Raw genomic sequence first — 22,428 nt, 5'->3', positions numbered from 1 at the left:
GTTTACATAGGGACAGAGAAATCAATTAATTTGAATCAAGTAATGTTTGTGTTTCCTTGCACTTCATTTTTCCTTTTCTTTACCTGCTCGTTCTCAGGAAGGTAATAGGTTCGAATCTTCAAAAAGTTTTAACTACTGAAGCTTTATATGTCAAAGAGGCGAAAAGAAGTGCAATCAAAGGGTTACTTATAATAGTTGGGATAATATGAACCGAAGGTAGTTGATATCAAACATCCACATAAGAAATTGATCAGTTCTGCTTCTTAAAAATTTCTTTTTCCGAACTTGATGTGAGTTAAAATCGAGTATTTATGTCTTTTCCTGTATTTACTTTTGTTTAAAGCGAAGATATCTAAAACAAGAGCGTGTCCGTCTAACCAAGCTGATCATAAATTTAGGCATGTTAGAATCAGGGAGGGAGGGGACATTGGGCTGTTTAATATACTAGTCCTCAAAGTTTTTTAATTACGTTTCTTTTTCGTTTGGTTAATAACTTTGGAGACTTTTGTTGATTTTTTATTGGTTGGCTCGGGGGACTGCCATTTACACATCCAGCAAAATTACAGTGGATGTGTTTTTGCCAGTGCATTGGATGTATTTATGACAAACTGAATTTTTACTGTATAAATGACAGTAAAATCGATTCTCATGCCATAAATACATCCAACACTGGCAAAAACACATCCCATATTTTTATACATATGTCAAAAATACATCTGACACTGGCATTTACACATCCATACTTTTTCATTTATATGTCATAAATACATCCAACACTGGCATTTATACATCCATAGAAATTTAACACAAAATAATAAGAAAACACACTTGTATATTATTTGAGTTATAATATATTTGTCAGGTTAAAATAAATAGCATTATAAAGATTTAAATTAAAATATATTTGTCAGGTTAAAATAAAAAAAAACCATTATGTGATGATCTTGACCTTGTCACAATTCTATATATTGGTCTACCAAAATCATCAACCAACAAGTCAGACATATCCCCACTTCCATATTGATTGTGGGGTCTTGGAGGTCCTGTCCCTTGAATCCCTGTACTGGGTCCTGGTAGCATTTCCGTGATACTTCTTTCCAGAAAAAAAACATCATCTTCTATTTGGGAATAGGTTATTTCCACATCCGGATTTTCATTTAAATCAAAACATGAAATTTGAGTATCAAGTAATGGAGCTTCTACGTTTGATGGCTCTGTGACTGGTGCCAATGGACAAATGGTCATATGTCTCTTAAGATATGCATTACTGTAGTCTTTTTGACAATTTGGACAAGTCTTACGTGAATTAACAGCTACACGCCCTGTCCATAATAAAACAATGAACTAACAATAAATATCTAAATTATAATATTATATAGCAATAATTTGACCACCTGCGGAAATGTATTGATGTTTTGTAGGGAGCATCTTGAGAAAAAGGGAAGTAAATAGGGGGAGAGTAACTAAAATAGGGTAAAAAGTTTAAAACCTATACATACTGTACAAAATATAATAAATTGTAAATAAATATTCATATAAATTAATCTAGATGTATATTTGCCAGTGTTGGATGTATTTATGACATATCATCGAAAAAGTATGGATGTGTAAATGCCAGTGTTGGATGTATTTATGACATATAATTGAAAAAGTATAGATGTGTAAATGCCAGTGTTGGATGTATTTATGGCATGAGAAAAAGTAAGAAAACATTTTGCCAAAAATACATCAACTGTAAATTTGCTGGATGTGTAAGTGCTATAGCCCCGTTGGCTCATTTAGTTGAGTGTCCAAACGTTAAATCAATTGTAATCTACATACAGGGTAATTTTGAGTATCATCTTGGGGGCTGTACATCAATTTATGGGCAAATGTCGTAACCCTTTAGATCCCTGTGTTAAAATAGTCCTATGAATATCAAACCTCGCTTATTATAATGAGGAATAATCAACCCTAATAATCAATTTTAGCTCTTTAAACACCAAACTTTACATAAAGAATTAAACGATTCTTAGGACGATTAAGGAACATATTGTAAGCGTAGCAAGCATATTTACTCTACATTAACATCCTAAAATAAAATTGTGTCCGTCCAGGGAGAAAGAGAGGGGACAATTGGATGTTTATTGCCCTAGTCCCTAAAGTTTTATGATAACGTTTTTTTATTCGTTGGCATAACAACTTTGGGGACTTGAATTTTGATTGGTTGATTAATTAAGTTGAGTGCTTAAACATTTCAACCACTAATTTTAATCTACAGAAGAAGTAATTTTGTGTATCATGATTGGGGATGTACATCAATGTATCAGCCATTGTCTTATCCCTTTAGTCTTTCAATTAAACAATTTGATTACCTGCTTCTAAATTAATTTCTCTATGATTTAAAGCCTGTGTCTGACAATCTATTTAATTCAACTGTATGATTTTTTAGCTTTGCTTTTATGAATTATATCAACTTTGTTTACTAATCAGTCACTGAACCTACAAATTGTGAGTTTAACTCTGAGGCTAAAAAAATACATGTTTGCAAAAAAAATAATTGAAAACGAAAATGATTACGTTCAAAAGTAGCAAATCTTTTGAAATTTTAAGAGAAAGAAAGAGGAAAAGGAGAAAGAAAGAGAAAGAAAGAGAAAGAAAGAGTAAAAGGAGAAAGAAAGAGAAAGAAAGAGAAAGAAAGAGAAAGAAAGAGAAAGAAAGAGAAAGAAAGAGAAAGAAAGAAAGAGAAAGAAAGAGAAAGAAAGAGAAAGAAAGAGAAAGAAAGAAAAATAAAGAAAGAAAAAGAAAGAAAGAGAAAGAAAGAGAAAGAAAGAGAAAGAAAGAGAAAGAAAGAGAAAGAAAGAGAAAGAAAGAAAAAGAAAGAAAGAGAAAGAAAGAGAAAGAAAGAGAAAGAAAGAGAAAGAAAGAAAAAGAAAGAAAAAGAAAGAAAGAGAAAGAAAGAGAAAGAAAGAGAAAGAAAGAGAAAGAAAGAAAAAGAAAGAGAAAGAAAGAAAAAGAAAGAAAGAGAAAGAAAGAGAAAGAAAGTAAGAGAAAGATAGAGAAAGTAAGAGAATTAAAGAGAAAGAAAGAGAAGGAAAGAGAAAAAAAATAGAGAAAAGAGAGAAAAAGAAAACATACAAAGGGATTAATAGCATAAAAAAATTTAACACAGAAATAACAATTGACTTATACAATTAATTTTATTTATGTTGTAAGCAATAACAAAACTTGATAAATAATTATTAGCATTTCATATCAAGAATTTTGACATTTCCGTTTAATATTTATCATACTTACGAAAATATATTAATCAATTGTATCAGAATTTTTTTTATCATGTTGATATTCTACCTGCAATATGGTACCAGGGCCGGAACTGGAGCTGGAGCGAAGCCGCCTAAATGTGGAGCCTTCAAAAAATTTTATTTTGAATTTCCACCCCCCCCCCAAAAAAAAAGATTGGACGTCCTTGCCTCTATGATATAAAGATTACTTTGAATTTGATTTTAAATCCCCCCCCCCCCCTCCTTAAATCACAAAGCTTGGACGCCTTGGGCATCAGGGACATCAACTTTATACAATTTTTAAAATCAGCCATAAGTCTAAATCTGATTCAAATATGTCAATCCTTTTTTTTAAGGATAAATAATTTTAAAGCATCCGAACGGGTTTAAATTTGAAAAGTAGTCGAGGCTGACTAGCGGCTGCCGAGCCCTGATAATATCATACCTTTATGCTATGCTATTGTTAATGAACAATTTGAAATTAATTGCTGTAAGAAATTTGATACTTTAAAATCTGCCTATTAAAACAGAGATTTTGATAAGATTTCTGTGACAGTCAAAGCCTTGTCATAGAGTTGCTTTGCTTTTTCCTAGACGCGATGCTCATGAACAGCACGTTAATAAAACAGTAAAACGGCCAGACAGACAGAAAGACATCGCAATAAAGTTTTACACCATATTACTTAAATAGCAATCAAAAAAACAACTTTTTGTAATACGGCTATATTGAATTAACATGTACAAAAGATATGAATATTATGACCTATTTGTCTTAAAATGCATGTATTTGAAATTTTACAACTTTCTTATCTATGGGCCAAGCAAAATTTGTTTATAAATAGGTTTTTATTTGAGCTTTGAAATGAGTAATAAGAGTTTTGTTCAACAAAATTTATTCAAACAAAGTAAGTAATATTTTTGTGTCGCATCTTCTCTATAACAATGTTTGTATAATGTATATACGTCCGCCCTTAACGTAAATTGGTAGATTTAAAAAAAAAATAAAATATAAAATTACAAAATACTAGTCAGGCACAATCCCTCCCCCTCTTTTATTTTTCTTATGCCTAATCCCTTCGAGCTTATATTCGCAATGTCATAACCCTTTTGGACTTCCCAGTACCAAATATAACCCAACCTGACCTAAAATAATACGCAAAGAAACGCAAAACTCCCCTTCTCTCGCTAGATTTATTATTAAAAATGGAAAGTGGGGGGGGGGGGGGGTGGAGAAGAGTTTCTGTGGTCAGCTAGGCACTTTATGGAAAACGCAAAAAAATATATTTTAAAAATAATGTTGGATCATGAATGTTTATTGATTTTCTGAAAAAAAGCAACCGAAATTTATGATAAACTCAAATACGATTATGAAAGAAACAATTTTTACCAAGGTTTCGGCATCAGCAGCTGATGCATACTTTAATGTGAGGCTCGGCACCCGCTAAGTCTACAAGTAAAGTGGTGATTCAGCAGTTGGATTGTAGATTGTCAAAAAATACATTGTATAGAGCAGTAGCTAATCGTACCTAATTGTGATAGGAATCATCATGCAAAGTTTGAAATCGAAGTACAATTCTAACCTGTTTAAATTAATGAAAAAGAGCTGTGAAAGATGGACGGACCGACCCTAATTATAGAAAAGCTTCGCCTTTAAAAATATTTTTTTATTTTTACACTTTTTTGAATAACTTTGAAATAACTAATACGCCGGAAAAAGAGCTGACACCAAAAAAAAATGCTAGTTACAGTTTGATTTTTGTTGCCTGTTGTTTATTATTCATATCAGTTTATTACGAACATAGTTATTCAAATTTTAACAAGTATACATGTAGTGTATTTAAAATAAACAAGGATGATAACATCCATAAAAGCCAAAGAGAGAGTGGACAATGAGCTGTTTACTACACTTGTACCCAAAGTTTTATAATGATGCTTTTTTTTGCTGGCTTAACAACTTTGGGGACTTTGAATTTTGAATAGTTGATTCATTAAGTTGAGTGTTCACACGTTTCAGCAATTGATTTTATCTACAGAAGGGGTAATTTTGTGTGTCATCATTGGGGATGTACATCAATTTATCAGCCATTGTCTTTTCCCTTTAGATCCCTGATAAAAGCAAAGGTCAACAAATTAGACAATCAGACAAACGAACATCAACAAATATAGAGTAAAAAGCTTTAGAAATTAAATAGATTAAAATTATTGGCCAAAGTTTGGACCAGTTTAAAACTAACCAATACGAATCAAATAAAAATACCCAAAGTTTTGAGTTAAGCAATTACAGAGCATATTTAGATTATAAAACTTTGGATACTAATGTAATTTTAAGTCCAAGTTAATTGGCTAAAATTTCCCCTTTTCTTAAAAATATTTTAAAATTAAAATTGATCCTCAAACTTAGGAATATTTTGCAGAATTAATTGAACGTCCAAGCTTATTGTAGAGTTACTACGTATTTCTTTAACAATGACAGATCCTACAGAAACTACTCCCTTAACTACAATAGCATTTAGTGATGATCCAGAAACTACAACAATCGAATCAGGTTCCTTAAATTCATTATTTCAATTTTACAGGAAATACGGAAAAAGTCATATGTGATGTCATAAAAGTACGTCTAAATCCATCTCATTTTTAGGGGTTTTCTATCCCACTTCTCCTTTCATCCTTCCTTTTAAGACGTATTTTAAAGAAGTCACACATGACACTTTCCGTATGTCTTAGTTTATAGTTTAATGTGAATTTACTTTCGCATTGTGTTTCATCAATAAATGTATAAGTATAGATGTATAACCCAGACAACTACCTGGCCTAAGTTTTGTCTGCTACTTTTTGCAAATTGTTTGTGCCTATATTTCCGACGCTATTGGCTGGTATTCAAGGACCCAATTTAAGGTCGGAACAGGATCCCCACCTCGTGAGTAGAGTTAAATATAGCTAGTGCTTTCTTTTACTTTTATGCTTATCCTTCTTATGTAAAAGTAACAGGATATCTGTCTGTCTGTTTGTGTGTTATCAATCCATGGAATGATATGTTTGTTACACATCAGGAATATAAAGGGATAAGACAATGGCGGATAGATTGATGTACCAATGATGATACAAAAAAATACCTTTCTTTAGACAATTAGTGGTTGAAACATATGGACATTGGACAATCAACTTAATAATAATGAATCAACAAATCAAAATTCAATAAAAGTCTCTAAAATTGATAAGCCAACCAATAAGCAAATGTTAGTATAAAACTTTGAGGACTTGTGTAATAAACAGTCCAATGTCCTCTCATTCCCTGGATATTTTTTACTTTTAATTTTTACTATATGAAAAACTAGCGGCTACGCCCCTAGAGGCCTCTAGGAGCACTTGAGGAGGAGAGAGTCGAATTTTATAACCCAATTTCTTATATTTAATTTTAGTAAAAAAAAAAAAAAAAATTGGGGGGTGGGGAATTTTTCATTTTTTGGGGGGGTTGGGGGTGTCCCACCCCCCAAGAAAATAGTTATAAACCTTCCTGGGACCTATGAGAAGCTACCCTGTAAAGGAGAACCCGATCGGTTCAGCGGTTAGCGAGATCCTTCGCTACAAACAAACAGACAAACAGACAGACAAACAAACAGACAGACATCGTTCTACTTTGTATTATAGATAATGAAAGTTTATATCTAGTTAATTACTTTATCATTTTAGCTTCAGAGAGAGGTCTTGGTGTTAGCGATTTGGAAGGTAAAAGTAACATATCATTTTTTAACTCCATCAGTATCAGAACTATTTAAATAAGCAAAATATATACATATAGTATCAATAGTCAGCTGAATTCTAGTTTCCGATTGTGTACATAGCACCCTCGTCCTATCTTAATATTTACTACTAGCTAAAAAAACTACAAACTTTTTAAAAAAGTCTAAATTTCAAACATTAAAATTTTGAATGTATAATGTATAAATTGTTTATACATTATGTCGCTTTTCCCTTTGACCGGGGTAGCTGAAAATAGCGATTGCAATAGTTGGGTCATCTGCTGTACAACTTCGGAAATTAGGCAATAAATAGGCAATCAATTTTCAGTTGATCGTATAAACATATAAAGTAAGGTAGTTGTAAAACTGCTCAAATAGAAAATACTGATAAAAACATACTTACATTTTTAGAACTTTATTATAGAGAAGCTTCGCTTATTACATTGTACTTTGTTGTCCTGGACATTGGTTCAGCAATTACTTTTTGCATACAAAAAAATAATTTTGGGGATAAACTATTTTCTCTCTTTTTTTGGCGTGCGGGGGGGGGGATGTTAATACCAAAACAGGACCGGTAGATATTTTCCCTGGAGAGTCGAGCTCATTCGGTTCAGAGGTGACTAAAATCTTAAAATTAAGACAGACAGACAGTGAGACAGACCGACGGACAGACAGATAAACATCATTCTACTTTGTATTCTAGTTATAATCCGATATAAAATTCATATTTTAGATGATTCTGATAATACAATGACTTACATCGCAGTAGGTGAGTTAATGATATCTTCAGGAGCATATTGAATGGAGATGCAGATCGGTAGGGTGGCATAGACCTCCAAGGAGAGTGGGGGAATACAAGATTGCTTAACCCTCTTAAACTTAGAAATCCCTCATTTTGACCTCATTTTCAAATTGAATCCATTGAATTCTGCCAAGCCATTTTATCCCACTAAAAAAGCTTGGGCGACCCACATTAATTGTTGATATTGGGAGGGACTGCCAATTTTTTTTTCACAAGCAAGAACTCACTTCCCTTTATCCCTAATTCTATATTCAATACTAGCGGCTGCGGTTTTAGACTTTATGGACATACAAAAATCTGAATATATTATATTAAAAGGATGCATCTTATATTACATGATTTGTCTAGATTCAATAATGAACTGTTTATGTAAACCTTTATTACATTACTAGTGGCTTTTTTTTTTTGGGGGGGGGGGGTATTTTTCATTTTTGGGGGGGTTGTGGGTGTCCCATCCCCCTAGAAAATAGTTATAAACCTTCCCGGGAACTATGAGAAGCTACCCTGTTAAGGAGAACCCGATCGGTTCAGCGGTTAGCGAGATCCTTCGCTACAAACAAACAGACAAACAAACAGACAGACATCGTTCTACTTTGCATTATAGATTAAATGAAAATCTAAGTTTAAAAAAAAAGAAATAGTTAATTTGAAGAAAACCTTCATTACAAATACAGACGGACCGACAGAAAGTTTGAAAGAACAAGCTTTTGGGTGTTTTCAATATGGGTATTTAAATGCTTCTCCTATCTACCATTAACCTAATCAAGGAAATAGGTATACCTTACTTTAAAGTAATTCCCCTATATGTGTTGGGATTCAACATAATAATTTTTAAAACTTTATTTAGCATCGATTCTGATTTTGTTTGCTGTGCTTGGTTTACTTAATCAATTTATACTACCCAAGTATTGCATCAAGGTAGGCTTTTATTCAGGGAGGGAGGGGACATTGGGCTGTTTTATACTACCAAAGTATTTATACTACCCAAGTATTTATACTACCCAAGTACTTTTACTACCAAAGTATTTATACTACCGAAGTATTTATACTACCCAGGTATTTTTACTACCACCAAAGTATTTATACTACCCAAGTATTTATACTACCCAAGGATTTATACTACCCAAATATTTATACTACCCAAGTATTTATACTACCCAAGTATTTATACTACCCAAGGATTTATACTACCCAAGTATTTATACTACCCAAGTATTTATACTACCCAAGTATTTATACTACCCAAGTATTTATACTACCCAAGGATTTATACTACCCAAATATTTATACTACCCAAGTATTTATACTACCCAAGTATTTATACTACCCAAGTATTTATACTACCCAAGTATTTATACTACCCAAGGATTTATACTACCCAAGTATTTATACTACCCAAGTATTTATACTACCCAAGTATTTATACTACCCAAGTATTTATACTACCCAAGGATTTATACTACCCAAATATTTATACTACCCAAGTATTTATACTACCCAAGTATTTATACTACCCAAGTATTTATACTACCCAAGTATTTATACTACCCAAGTATTTATACTACCCAAGTATTTATACTACCCAAGTATTTATACTACCCAAGTATTTATACTTCCCAAGTATTTATACTACCCAAGTATTGCATCAAGGTAGGCTTTTATTCAGGGAGTGAGGGGACATTGGGCTGTTTACTACACTAGTCCCCAAAGTTTTATAGTTACGTTTTCTTATTCGTTGGGTTGATTGGTTTTATTGAATTTTGATTGATTGGCTCATTTAGATGAATGTCCAAACGTTTCAACTATTTGTAATCTACATAAAAAGTTAATTTGAAATATTATCTTTGGGGATGTATATCAATGGCCCTGTGTCTTACCCCTCTCGACTGTAAATTATACTGGTTGGTACCCAAAGTTTTATAAACACTTTCCACCATTTGTTGGTTGATACAAAAAAGTAATGAGCAAACTTTTCCTCCAATAATTATTATTCACGAAAGAAATAATTTTTTTATCATAAGTTGTTAAGCCAACGAATAAAAAAACGATGTTACAAAACTTTGGAAACTAGTGTAATAAATACCCCAATGTCCCCTCAAACCCAAATATTTCTCATAGTACTGTAACAACAGCATTTTTTAGTAGCGAAGCTACTCTATAATTCACTTTGTCTGTCCGTCAGTCAGTCCGTTAGTGAGTCCATAATGCTATGTGGTACACGTGATTTCCTCAACTCCTTTTCAATATGTAGGGCTTAAATATTCAGAAATTAATTAATTTTACATTCTACATATTTTCACCAAGTTTCATTGAGATTTTTCTATTTATTGCCGTGCTAGATCGATTCCTAGATTTTAAGTTTTCATGATTTTAAAGGTTACGTTATTTTTAAAATTTCGTGATTTCCCTATTTTATCAAGTTTAATGTTTATTGTATGAGACTGCTCTATAGTAAATTTTTTCCCGATATCCCTTCATAATTTTGGAGCTTCGCTACTTATGGATGTTGTCATCCTTGTTGTTACATTATATTACTTTTTCAGTACACTTAGACTTCTCATTTTTCTCCCCTCTAATCTAATCCCCTCTCGTTAACTTTTACTAGCGGCTACGCCCCTAGAGGCCTCTAGGGTTGCGTAAAATGTTAGTAAGATCAGCTCTTTACAAAAAAAAAAATTTTGTTGCTAGCTGGGGTTAGTTGTATTTTTTGCCTTTTCTCTTGGGAGGGTGTTGGTACCCTCTCCAAAATAGTGAAAAGCCTTCCCTGGACCTATAAGCATCTTTACTGTAAAGGCGACCAATATATGTTCAGTGGTAAGCGAGATTATTCGCTACAGACATAAAGGGCGAATATAGGTTTGATATAATATGAGCTTATTTCAAAGGTGCCATTATATAGATTATAAATAACTTAAAGACATTGACATATTTAACTGTATAAGTCTGTTTCTAGCCAAAAACCGATCCAATTCGTCGATAGAATTACGTCATTTTGCGTAACCGATGTAGTTCCCTAAGAAATCCATACATCACTGCATCACACAAGGCTGTGTCTGAAGGTTGAATTATAAAGCTTCTGTTCAATCATAGTCATAATGAAGAGGAAAGGATTTGACAGACACTGGATGCTGCAACTTTTACTTTTGATCAAATAAAGTTTTCATAAAATAATTTTGTAAAAGTACATTGAAAAAGTAATTTTAAAAAAATATTTAAAAATTAAAATATTATTTTTTTTGCTAAAAGTTGCATCATGTTTGTGTATGTATGTTCGTGTTACGTATCGTAATTAGGGTAAATATTTCATAAGGAATTAATCACAGATTCTCATAGAGAAAATAAATTTTAAAACGTATTATTTACCTTTGACGCTATATTTGAGGCACTCTTGCGTAAAATATTTTGACGGAAATTAAAAGTTTAATAAAACAATATATAATTATAACAAATAAACATTTAAATTATCATATAAGATGAATGCCAATATAACAATCAAATTGATTTAAGAAAAATAGTGAAAAAAAGGTCTTATAATGGTTAAAAAAAACGATTTTGTTGTTTATCTGATTTATCATATGTTGAACTGAACGCAAAAATTGTAAAATCTACTTAAGAATTTTTTTGATTTTTTAAATTTAGCATAGTTATTTTAAAAGTATGTAATGGCACCTTTCATATAAGCTCATATCATATTGAACCTATATTCGCCCTTTAACAAATCTTATTTTATAAAATGAGATTGTGATATACAATTTTTTATGTTTTTCAGAAAGGAGACAAGAAAGGGAAGAAAAAGGTGAACATTTATTTAAAATTATTAAAGCAGCTTATACTAACAAAGAAATTAATCCGGGGGGGAAATAAATCACGAAACCTATACGTGATTTTCAGCTGTCGTTTGGGGTCAACACATAGTAGAATTGACGACCTTTACTTCTGCCCTTAATTATTATGTTAGATTTATTTCACTTTTTGGATATACCTTATTGCTGCAATTAATTTTTTTGTACCATAACTGCTCTATACATTTTGTCCGGTTGTATACCTACGATTTTGTTTGTGCTTCGCTACATACATATGGATGTCGTCATCCTTGTCACTTTGATTTTTACCAAAGATTACTTTGGAAGCTTTTTAAAGTGCATGTATTAAAAGACGTCATACTGGCCTACCATTCGTCAATTAAAATGTATACTAGCCTGCAATTGGTAATTTAGTCTGTGTATTGGCCTGCCATTGGTATTTAAGTCTATGTATTGGCCTTCCATTTTTAATTTAGTCTGTGTATAGGCCTGCCATTGGTAATTTAGTCTGTGTATTGGCCTGTCATTGGTCATTTGTATTGTATGACGTCATTTTTTAGAGGCAATAAAAACAGCTTTAAATTACAGGATGGTGACATAGTTGAAAGTGGACTAGTAGAGACTAAAGAGAACGGCATGACCGAAATACCTTTAAATGATGCAAGTACAATGAATGAGAAACCAGTTAAGAAAGTTACTATCCAAGATAATAAAAGCAACAGGTATAGGAACTAACAATATTTTTAAGTCTGTGAAGCTACTCTATATAAGTGTTCATCTCTGTCTTTATGTATGTCGGTAATTTAATGTTAAAGGGTTTCGTGAAAAATCCACCAAAATCACATGTGATTTTGGAGGATTTTTCACGAAAGCAATTTTGCCCCACTAAGCGATTAGTGGGGCAAATTTTTTTTAAAGAATCCACCTCTGTTCTTTACTCCCCAATTATCGCCCTTAACTTCCCCCTTCCTTGATAATATTTTTTCGTTTCTCCTCCCATTTACCTCTTCTTTACTTCAAGGAAAAAATTCAAAAATTGAAATTCCCTTATGAGCATGATTCATAATAATTCATTCATTGCCGCAATCTAAGTGTTTCAGAATTTGTTCTCTTTCTATTTCAAACTTTCAGTTTTCTTTTTCTAATTTAACTTACTCTTTTAATGTTTGACCGTATATGCTTTTGCTATTTGCTACATTGGACTTAATCAAAATAATCAATTATCAACAGTTTAAAACGTTACATTTTTTGTAACATTAAGCCATAATTAATAAATCGAAACAAAATAAAATAGTTAGGATTGGCAGATTATCAAATAGACATACATTAGCCTAATTATTGAGAAGCTCTACCAACAAAAGTTCTAACAACTGTTTTAGTGAAGACAATGACAATAAGGAAAATGATGGCTTTGAGGATATTCCGATGATTGACGAGTCTGATACTGAGGATAATAAAGGTAGTTAGATAGGTAGATAAATCTGTATATATTGAAAGTTAAGAGAACCAAAGTGATCATCTACTTGTAATGGGCTGCAATACTCTAACGCCCACTGGTGGATTTTAACAGACAACCAACTCTTTAAGTGCACGATCTTTATCTAAGAAGTCCTAACTGTGCATGGCAATGAGTTGCGCCTGTTTATGGGCCAAGGCATTCCCACTACTCTAACTAACTATGTCACGCAACTGACATAGCAGCAGTAGGCGCCATTTTTAACGTCTGTAGTTGTGACGAGGTGTAAGGAGGGCGCCGAGAAACGAACCTATTAGCTCCCCAATGGCGAGCTGATGGTTGAACCATGGTCGCGGTAAAACCCATAATAAAATAACAAGATGTTCTTTGTGTGTTTGTCTGTACCGCTTACCCCTGAACTGATTGGGTTCGCCTTTACAGGGTAGCTTCTTAAAGGTCCCGGGGAGATGTATAACTATCCCTCCAAAAAGAAAACACAAAAAATCGGAAAAAAATAATATTCAAGAGACTTGAACGAAACAAAGACACGAAATTTTTTGATATTCAAGATACTTAAACGCAACATAGACACAAAATAAAAAAATAAGACATTTAAAGTGCAACTAGAGGCCTCAAGGGCGTAGCCGCTAGTATGTAGTGCACATATTACAGGAAAGAATAATGAAGGTTATAACAGCACAGATGAAGATGTAATAGAAAATGATATCATACAACCAAGGAATAATGTCGCCTTCCATTTTTATGTATGAATTAATGTTTGTGCAAGGTTGCGTGATTATTTATATATTTAATCTTATAAGTTTGTACAATATAATTTTAGAGTATAGATTTCGGGATTACTAAGATTTTAATCTTGGGGAGTGATTTTATTCTAGGCATTTTTGAAATAGTAACCTAGATAAAAAAAAAACTTACCGGGACATCTTAGAAAGAAGAACCTTATCGGTTATCGCTTTTTTTAATTTTACGAATTTTGTGAGAAGACATTATTTTGTAAAGAGATAATTTATCTGTTATTGAAGAGGAGACAACTGATAGAGAGAGTCAGGAGGATAATAAAAGGATTTCTAAAGGTAAGATTTATTACAACAAGGATGACAACATTAGTGAAACATAAGAGGTGTCCCATGCAATGCGCTGTGGCTGAGAAATTTCGAGGTCAACTTTCTTACAGACTCTAAACTTGAATGATGAATTATTTGTAAAATACTATCACGAAACTTACTCTGTGATGCCGCAAGGTTGTAAGGAGAGAGAATTGGAATAAGTTAAGACCTTAAAAATCTAGCAAATTAAATCATGCTATCTCTCATCTAAGCTCTTCTTTTTTATAAGAGTGTCATTCATTAGGGTGGCTTATAATGGAACACCAGCTAAATTCAATAAGGCCAGAGTGATGTAATAATCGAGTAGTTTTCATAAGAATTGAAATGTATTGTGCAGAACATTGAGCTGGGGATTAGCCAAAGGGTTCTCACAACCATTTAAATCCTACCTACAAAGATTCAGGGCTAATACATCATGCAACATTCATAAGAAACCAAGTTGTAGAGTAGGTCAATTTTCCAAGCAAATAATAAGAAAATATTATTTTTTATTTAGGGATCTTTTAGGATAACACAATAATGATGTACATCCCCTGAAAGGCTAAAGAAAACACGCGCTAAAAATGTCTTTTTAACATATTTATGTGCGATGTATTATTTATTTCTGTTCAGCCGTTCAGCCGCATGGCAGCTTGCAGTTGTTACAGTTCTTAGTTTTATAAAATAATCGTTTCCGGCAACATTTCACGTTGAGCTACGCAGAGACTGTATTCTATCTAAATTTTTGGATCATGGAAAGAAAACAAAGTAGCGGGTTTCGTCGTATTTTCACAATAGCTTTTGATAGGTTGTTTTAGGTTAGGTTAGATAAATGTGAAATATTGCCCCACTGCACAGTGTTAGGATATTGGCCCCGCAGGATTAGAGCCCACCGCAGGGGCTAGACATAGGAGAAAAGCTACTGTGAAAAAACCCTCTACTTCGTTTCCTGTACATGATCCAAATTTTCTTCAGGACTGCAGGGACTTGTAACAACAGCAAAGAATATGTTTAAAAGATCTTCAAAATCGCCAGGTAGCATTTTTCTTCATCAATCATTTCATGTTCATTTATTTTAGGATAGAAAAGTTCTTTACCAGCAAAGCCATTGATCTAAAGGGATAAGACAATGGCCGATAATTTGATGTTTATCTCCAATGATGATACACATAATTGCCCTTTCTGTAGATTACAACGAGCAGTTGAACCTTTTGGACACTCAAATAGATAAACCAAATTGATGTTTATTCAATGATGATACATAAAATTAACCCTTCTGTAGATTACAAATAGTGGTTAAAACGTTTGGACACTGAACTGAATGAACAAACCAATCAAAACTCAATAAAAGGCCCCAAAGTTATAGAGCCACGTTATAAAATGCTATTATAGAACTTTGGGGACTATTATAAAATACATCACAATATCCCTTCTCTCCCTGGATACTAGTGGCCTCACCCTTAGCCTCCAGGGGCGGAGGAACATTTTTTATTTTATTTTTTAAATTTAAAATAAAAAATTGCATGGGAGGTTTCTAACCCAAAAGTAAATAGGTTATTAAACTATGTCTTAACAAGTAGGTAAATTTCCAAGAAAAGCAAAGATAAAACTAAAAAGCCGTTAGCGAGATATTAAGCCTCGTTCATTCAGATATTGTTAAACTTTGTTTTTTAGATAGATTTGCAGTCATCATCCTTATTTTGATGAATTATTTGTATTTTAGACGTAGAAAGAAACTCAAGTTCTGAAAACAGGATCAGTTTGACAAATAACAATTTTGTTTCTACTGCAAGTTTAACAGGTTTTCAGAAACGGGGCTACTCTATAATTCACTTTGTCTGTCCATCTGTCAGTCCGTGTGTAATGCTGGGGGTTTTTCTCGGCTGATTTTTAAGTTAGATTGTTGATTTTTTGGCGTAAGATACCCCTTTTTGAAAAGCACCCAGAATTTAATTTAATTTCTACATCATTCTGACCGTCATTTATCTAAATATAAAGGTTTCGTGACTTTGTATTCTATATCATATCTATATCTCACTCTATTATGATATCTTAACATCTGATCCAGGATTCTTTGATTGCTTCGCTGCTTATGGATGTTGTAGTTATCCTTGTTTTTTTAACAACTTTGAAAATAATAAAAAATGTAAATCCTCAATTATATAAATTATTTGATATATTTAGAAGAAAATAGAAAGGAGGCAGGGCAAAGAGATAGCAAGGATGAAGTAGATTCCAAAGGTATGGATTACTGTTTTTGTTTGTGTTACATTTGCAATTTGTCAAATTATTATCACGCAACCTTGATTTGGATATACTGGTGGGGGTGTAAGCTGGGATAAGGAACGAAGATTCGGGCAAACTATTCCAGGTAAGTGTGTCTCATGCCACACTTACCTGTAGTTACGCCCCAAAACCAGTGTTTGCTTGCAGGAAACTAAAGGGATAAGACAATGGCCCATAGATTCATATACATCTCAAATGATGATACACCCATTCTGTAGATTAAAATTAATGATTGAAACGTTTGAACACTCAGCTTGATGAATGAACCAATCAAAATTCACTAAAGTCTCCAAAGTTGTTAAGAAAACAATTAAGGAAACGTTATTATAAAACTTTAGGGACTAGTGAAATAAACATCCCATTGTCCCCTCTCTCTTTGGTTTGATTGTGTTTCTCCGTAAAGTATCAAATTTCAAGTTAAATTTAAATTGAAGAAAACAGTTTTTGATGCTTATTTTTTTGGGGTTATCAATATCTATCAAATAGCTAAGACATTCCTCCAACACTTATTAAGTTTAGAAAATGTTACAAGAGCCAAATGATATTGAAACTACAAAAAATTTGTTTTGATAGTAAAAATACCAAAGGTAGCATTGGAGAAGCTGAAGCCAAATCTGAGAACAGCAGCAAACGATCAAGCAGTAGTAGTGATAACAAAGACAACCAAGAGGAAGATAACAATGATAATGATAACAAATCAGGTATATAACAAACACATACACACACACATAGCAGTAGTAGTAGCAGCAATAGTAGTAGTGATAACAAAGACAACCAAGAGGAAGATAACAATGATAATGATAACAAATCAGGTATATAACAAACACATACACACACACATACACACACATAGCAGTAATAGTAGCAGCAATATAGTAGTAGTGATAACAAAGACAACCCAGAGGAAAATAACAATGATAATGATAACAAATCAGGTCGATGACACACACACACACACACACACACATAGCAGTAATAGTAGCAGCAATATAGTAGTAGTGATAACAAAGACAACCCAGAGGAAAATAACAATGATAATGATAACAAATCAGGTCGATGACACACACACACACACACACACACATAGCAGTAATAGTAGCAGCAATATAGTAGTAGTGATAACAAAGACAACCCAGAGGAAAATAACAATGATAATGATAACAAATCAGGTCGATGACACACACACACATACACACATACACACACATAGCAGCAAAAGATCAAATAGTAGTAGTGATGACAAAGACAACTCAGAGGAAGAAAACAATGATAATGATGACAAATCAGGAATATAACACACACACACACAAAGAAGGCATCTCTTATAAGTAGGATTTACATTTATATGAAATTGAAGTTATGATGTCATAGGGATATTTTGTAATACAGCTTCTTTATAATTCATGTTGTCTGTCCTTCCCTTAGCCACTCCATCAGTCTTTTAGTCCAGAAATGGGAAATGTACTTTACTTGGCTGCAATTATGTATGTTGAAACCCATTACCAAAGTACATCCAGTTTACAACGCTCTTGGTCTGTCATCATGTTACAAAAAACATTGAATTATGATTTACTTGGTTGTTGTCAAAGATAGATGGCTGTTTTTTTGTAAAGATTATGCTGACCATTGAAAACATTTTATTAGGTAATCGGTCTATCTGTAATGATCTAAACGTCATCAAACTTCGAAATGACGTCAAACAATACAAATGACCAATGATAGGACAATACACAGACTAAATAACCAATGGCATGCCAGTATACATCTTTATTGACTAAAGGTAGGCCAGTATGACGTTACGTTTTAAAGGTACTATAAAAAGCTTTACAAACTTTCTTAGATGAATGTATTTTAGAAAAAGACAGCAAACGTTCAAGCTCATCTGACAATGAAAATCCAAATAATGATGTAGATGAATCAACTACTGCTGACAATGATAACAAAGTTAGAACTCCAAATCTTGGACAAATAGGAATCTTGTTTACATGAACTATATCAATTTGTAAATTGTAAATTTTCCGAGTAAAAATGTTATGCGAGTAACAATTATAAAATTCAAAATCTATTCATAACAGTTGTATAAAATTTTTATCCATCGCATCTTTAAATTTTGATTTATTTGCGCTGGATACAAACCAGTTTTGAACTATGGAATCTATTATAGTTTTTTTTTTTACAAATTCTTAAATGGAAGTCATAGGATGTGTGTCTGTCTATGTGTACCAAAGGATCTTACTAATTGCTTTTTATGACTGATTTTCTTCAAAAGTTAATGAAATCATGAGTACCTTGGTTTATAATTACACTGGCGGAAGCACCTTGGTCCACTGGCATCTAGGGGCTCTATATTGGAAGGAATACAGAATGGCAAAAAGTAGCCTTAAACCATACCCAGACTTATTTATAAAATGATAGCCTTAGATCACCTTAGGACCTATAAGAAGCTTCACTGAAAAAAAGGAACCATATTGGTTCAATGGTTAAGAAGATCTTCACTTACAAAAAAATCTTACTACTTTATATAAAAGGATATATAACATAAACAAGTTGGCTTCAAACTCAGGAAGATCAGATGCAGCTTCCACAAACTCTCTAACATTGAGAGGTATTAGATTCTTTTGATAATGCTTAATTTCATTTGTGTGAATTATATGTAAAGATGTTTTGATTATTTTAGTGAAATTAAGTCTACCTGTCTGACAAACTGTCTATATGTATGTATGTCCATACGTATTTTGGTGTATTTGTTTGTATCTTTATCTGTCTACATGTCTGTCTGTCTGTGAATGTGTATATCTTTTTATCTGTTTGTCTTTTTGTTAGTATATTTCTGAATGTTTATTTGTATGTCTGTCTGTCTATCTGTGAAGTGTTTATCTGTCTGTTTATTGGTGTGACTATTGTCTGGTTGTATCTCTTGTTACAAAGGAAGTATTGTTCTCTCTATAGATTTTGATATAATTTATCCATCTCTATGTTAAGAATCATCCTTTTTTAAGAAAAGGAAAGCAATGATGAACTGAATCCTCTGGCTGAACGTAGATCAAGACTAGTATCAGAGGTTCATGTTACTCTCGAGGATGATGGGATAGAACCTTATATCAGTTCGGATTCCAGTGACAGGTACCATACAACATATTTCTTAAAGCACATCTTCTTTATATTCAGGTTATGTCTATATTCTAAACTTACTTAAAAAGATCACTTTAAAGTATTACTGTTCCCTGGACCATGTGAACCCACTCTATCTCTCTCTTTATTCTCCTCCTTTTTTTTTATATTTCTATTTCTTGGAGATGGGACTACCCCCTCTCACTAAAATAATACACAAATAAATGTATAATCCAGATAACCATTTGCTCCAAATCGCAGAGACCCTTTTTGCCTGAAAGCAAATGACTTTTTTCTCTTTATACTTCCAATGATAAATAGATGATTTCAAAGACCCAATACAAAAAAAAAAAATAATTTCTGTTCTTCAAAATTAAAAGACCCTTAGTGAAAGTTCATTGTTGAAATAACTGTAAGTTCACAAAGTAAGGACCCTGTACCAACTTTAAATTGGGTCAATGCATATCAGCCAATTGTGTCAGAAATATTAACACAGCCAAGGTGCTACAAAAGAGCAGATAGCAATTTACTAGCAAATGTAAAAGGTCCCCAGGACCAGTAGTAAAGTAGCTAAGCTACAAAAAAGATTTTTTTCTTCAGTGAAATAGAACTAGAGAAGCTGGAGGGAAATAATGAAGTTACCAAGTAAGCATCTTTAGGTAATCCAATCAATACAACAGATCTTATACCTAAATATACCTGTATGTAATTAACCCTTAACGGTCGGGGTTGGGGTGTTCAATGCCCCCCCCCCTCTCCAGTTTTTTAAATATGGGTATGACACATAACTGAGAGTTGGAATTTTTTTAATTTCTCCATCCTGGCGGGCACAGGATGCCAGCAAACCTGGCAGGTTGATCCAGGTAAAAATCAAAAATATTGTTTTGATTTAAACAAAGCATTTTATAATACCAAAATACTAAAATATCCTATATAGGTGTTCAAGTCAATTTTAGGTTCCAGGTTTGATCCTGCAGGTCTCCAAAAATATTTAAAAGCCTCCTGTGACCTCATTTTTTGACTTAGAGACTTCAAATTTTAAACTTAAGCTTTCCTGATATGTCTGCATGACGTATTAAAATTTCATAAAGATCCACTGTTGTTTTCTAGCCGACCGCCGACTGTGGTGGCTGGCAGCTTCCAAGTACAGCTGCGGCCGCCGAAATTCATGTATTAAGATTTCTAATATAAAATTTACATAAAGATAAACATTTTTTGAAAAAAAAATATTTTCCTAGCTTCAAAAATTAGAAAATGACAGCCTTTTTAATTTTTTTAGTAAAAAAGGACCAAAAACAAAGATTGTTAAATAAAAGGGTGAAGGAAGCAAAAATTGACTTTAACTCACAAATAGTCGGAAATTCATTATCAAACAGAGGATATGCTCAAAATTTTTTTAGCTCTCTAGCTCTAGTAGGAGCTGAGATAATAGAGAGTTGAACGCCCCCCCCCCCCCAACCGATAAAAGTGCGGCAAGGGGCCCAACTGTTAAGGGTTAAAAGCAAACTATAATTCATTCTGAAAAAAAAATAGCAATAGCAATAGAATATAATTATATAGTTAATGTCTGGTTTGTTGTAAATAACCTTAAGCTATTGATACAACCAGCCACTTTATTACAAAAGTTCACTTTTGGTACATAAGGCCAGTTATTTCTTTTCATTTTATCAATACGATAAAACAGCTATAAACAGCTGTAAATTCCTTTTACAAGTTTGACAGATGATTGCAACTGATTGGGCATCTTTAGTAATATATCTATTATTTTGTTGGAAATTATTTGTAATAACTTGATTAATTATTATTTTCAGGAAACTAACCTACCCACCATTCCTTGTGTAAAATAGACTTTATTTTATTGATTGTGACTATTTATTGATTTTATTAAAACAGGGCTGCCAGCTGAGCGCCTATTGACCGATGAGTTATAGAGTGAGTGAGAGAGTATACAAACATATAGAGTGTTAGAGATGTTATACATCTTTAAATATAAAAATGTGATTATTGTTTTTGCTTCTTACTTTTGCTTATTAATAAACTGTACAATTTGATATTCTTTATGATTAATAAAGTTTTATATAATATAATATAAATTTACTATGATTATATTTATAACATCATGATAACAAGGATGATAACATCCATATCAGTATTCCAAAAATCAAAAATAGAATAATTTTAACGTACGAAATTTTTTTTGTCCCAAAAGTAAATAATCAGCTTGTTTTAATTGGACGTACGAACTTTCTGGTAACGGTTACAGAGTTGCGACACTTTTTAAATCATACCTTACTACTACAGGAATCACCATTCAAATCACCATTAACGAAAGATGCTAATTACAGAAAAGGTTTTAAAAATGACAACTCAAGGTTACTTTACATATTTTTTAGATTTCATTAATGTAAATATAAACAGCAATAATATTTCACGTATTAAAGTAGTAAGATTTTTTCTGTCCATTATGATCTCGCAAAACATTAAACCCAATTGATTTTTTCACTTTAGGGAATCTTTATAGAGGTTCCTGGAAGGTTTTAGGCTAATTTATTTTTAATTCAAGTCTTGGTAAGGCTCTGAAATACTTTCTTCCCCCAAACCTTTAAAAACAGAGACTGTAGATGCAAGGGGCGCAGCCACCAGTAAAAAACTTAACATCGTTTTCTACTTCACATATTGCAATCTATCTTTGGACGTATGTGGCCAGGTTTATGTACTTAACAAGGACAATAGTTAATATAAGTATAGTCCAACATTGAGTAAAAAATAAAAAAAATAAAACATTAAGCTGTTGAAGATGATTAAAGTCCCTCTCCACAGATTATGACGTCACACGATAAAATAACAAATGAGAGGCCAGC

At 32.6% G+C, this 22,428-nt stretch overlaps 1 protein-coding gene across 4 annotated transcripts; it reads left to right on the top strand.

Moving 5' to 3' along the window:
* The first annotated feature begins 5,652 nt into the window (after nt 1-5,652).
* On the top strand, nt 5,653-21,622 carry LOC145319460 (uncharacterized). 4 transcript variants are annotated; one of them, XM_080161600.1, is made up of 18 exons: nt 5,653-5,808; nt 6,954-6,989; nt 7,737-7,772; nt 8,653-8,723; nt 11,575-11,601; nt 12,197-12,330; nt 12,988-13,067; nt 13,737-13,803; nt 14,085-14,158; nt 15,146-15,205; nt 15,894-15,971; nt 16,355-16,411; nt 17,044-17,157; nt 18,312-18,431; nt 19,023-19,061; nt 19,456-19,579; nt 20,168-20,212; nt 21,461-21,622. In XM_080161600.1, the coding sequence occupies exons 1-18, from the start codon at nt 5,730-5,732 to the stop codon at nt 21,471-21,473; spliced, it is 1,254 nt and encodes a 417-aa protein (XP_080017726.1). In that variant the 5' UTR covers nt 5,653-5,729; the 3' UTR covers nt 21,474-21,622. The 4 variants fall into 4 exon arrangements, with proteins under 4 accessions (XP_080017726.1, XP_080017725.1, XP_080017729.1 ...); XM_080161599.1 differs by having other exon boundaries at nt 21,379-21,622; XM_080161603.1 differs by having other exon boundaries at nt 20,168-20,226.
* Nucleotides 21,623-22,428: the final 806 nt, after the last annotated feature.

This window comes from Acartia tonsa, chromosome 5, assembly GCF_053477335.1.
Source record: "Acartia tonsa isolate MP-2025a chromosome 5, ASM5347733v1, whole genome shotgun sequence".
Classification (NCBI taxonomy): domain Eukaryota; kingdom Metazoa; phylum Arthropoda; class Copepoda; order Calanoida; family Acartiidae; genus Acartia; species Acartia tonsa.
Note: the sequence above shows the minus strand (reverse complement) of the source record. Positions and strands in the feature narration are given on the sequence as shown.

Coding starts and splice junctions, on each gene's coding strand:
- LOC145319460 (XM_080161599.1), top strand. CDS start 5,730: ATGACAGATCCTACAGAAACTACTCCCTTAACTACAATAGCATTTAGT. Junction 16,412..17,043: donor GGATGAAGTAGATTCCAAAG/GTATGGATTACT, acceptor AAAATACCAAAG/GTAGCATTGGAGAAGCTGAA. Junction 20,213..21,378: donor GGAAATAATGAAGTTACCAA/GTAAGCATCTTT, acceptor TATTATTTTCAG/GAAACTAACCTACCCACCAT.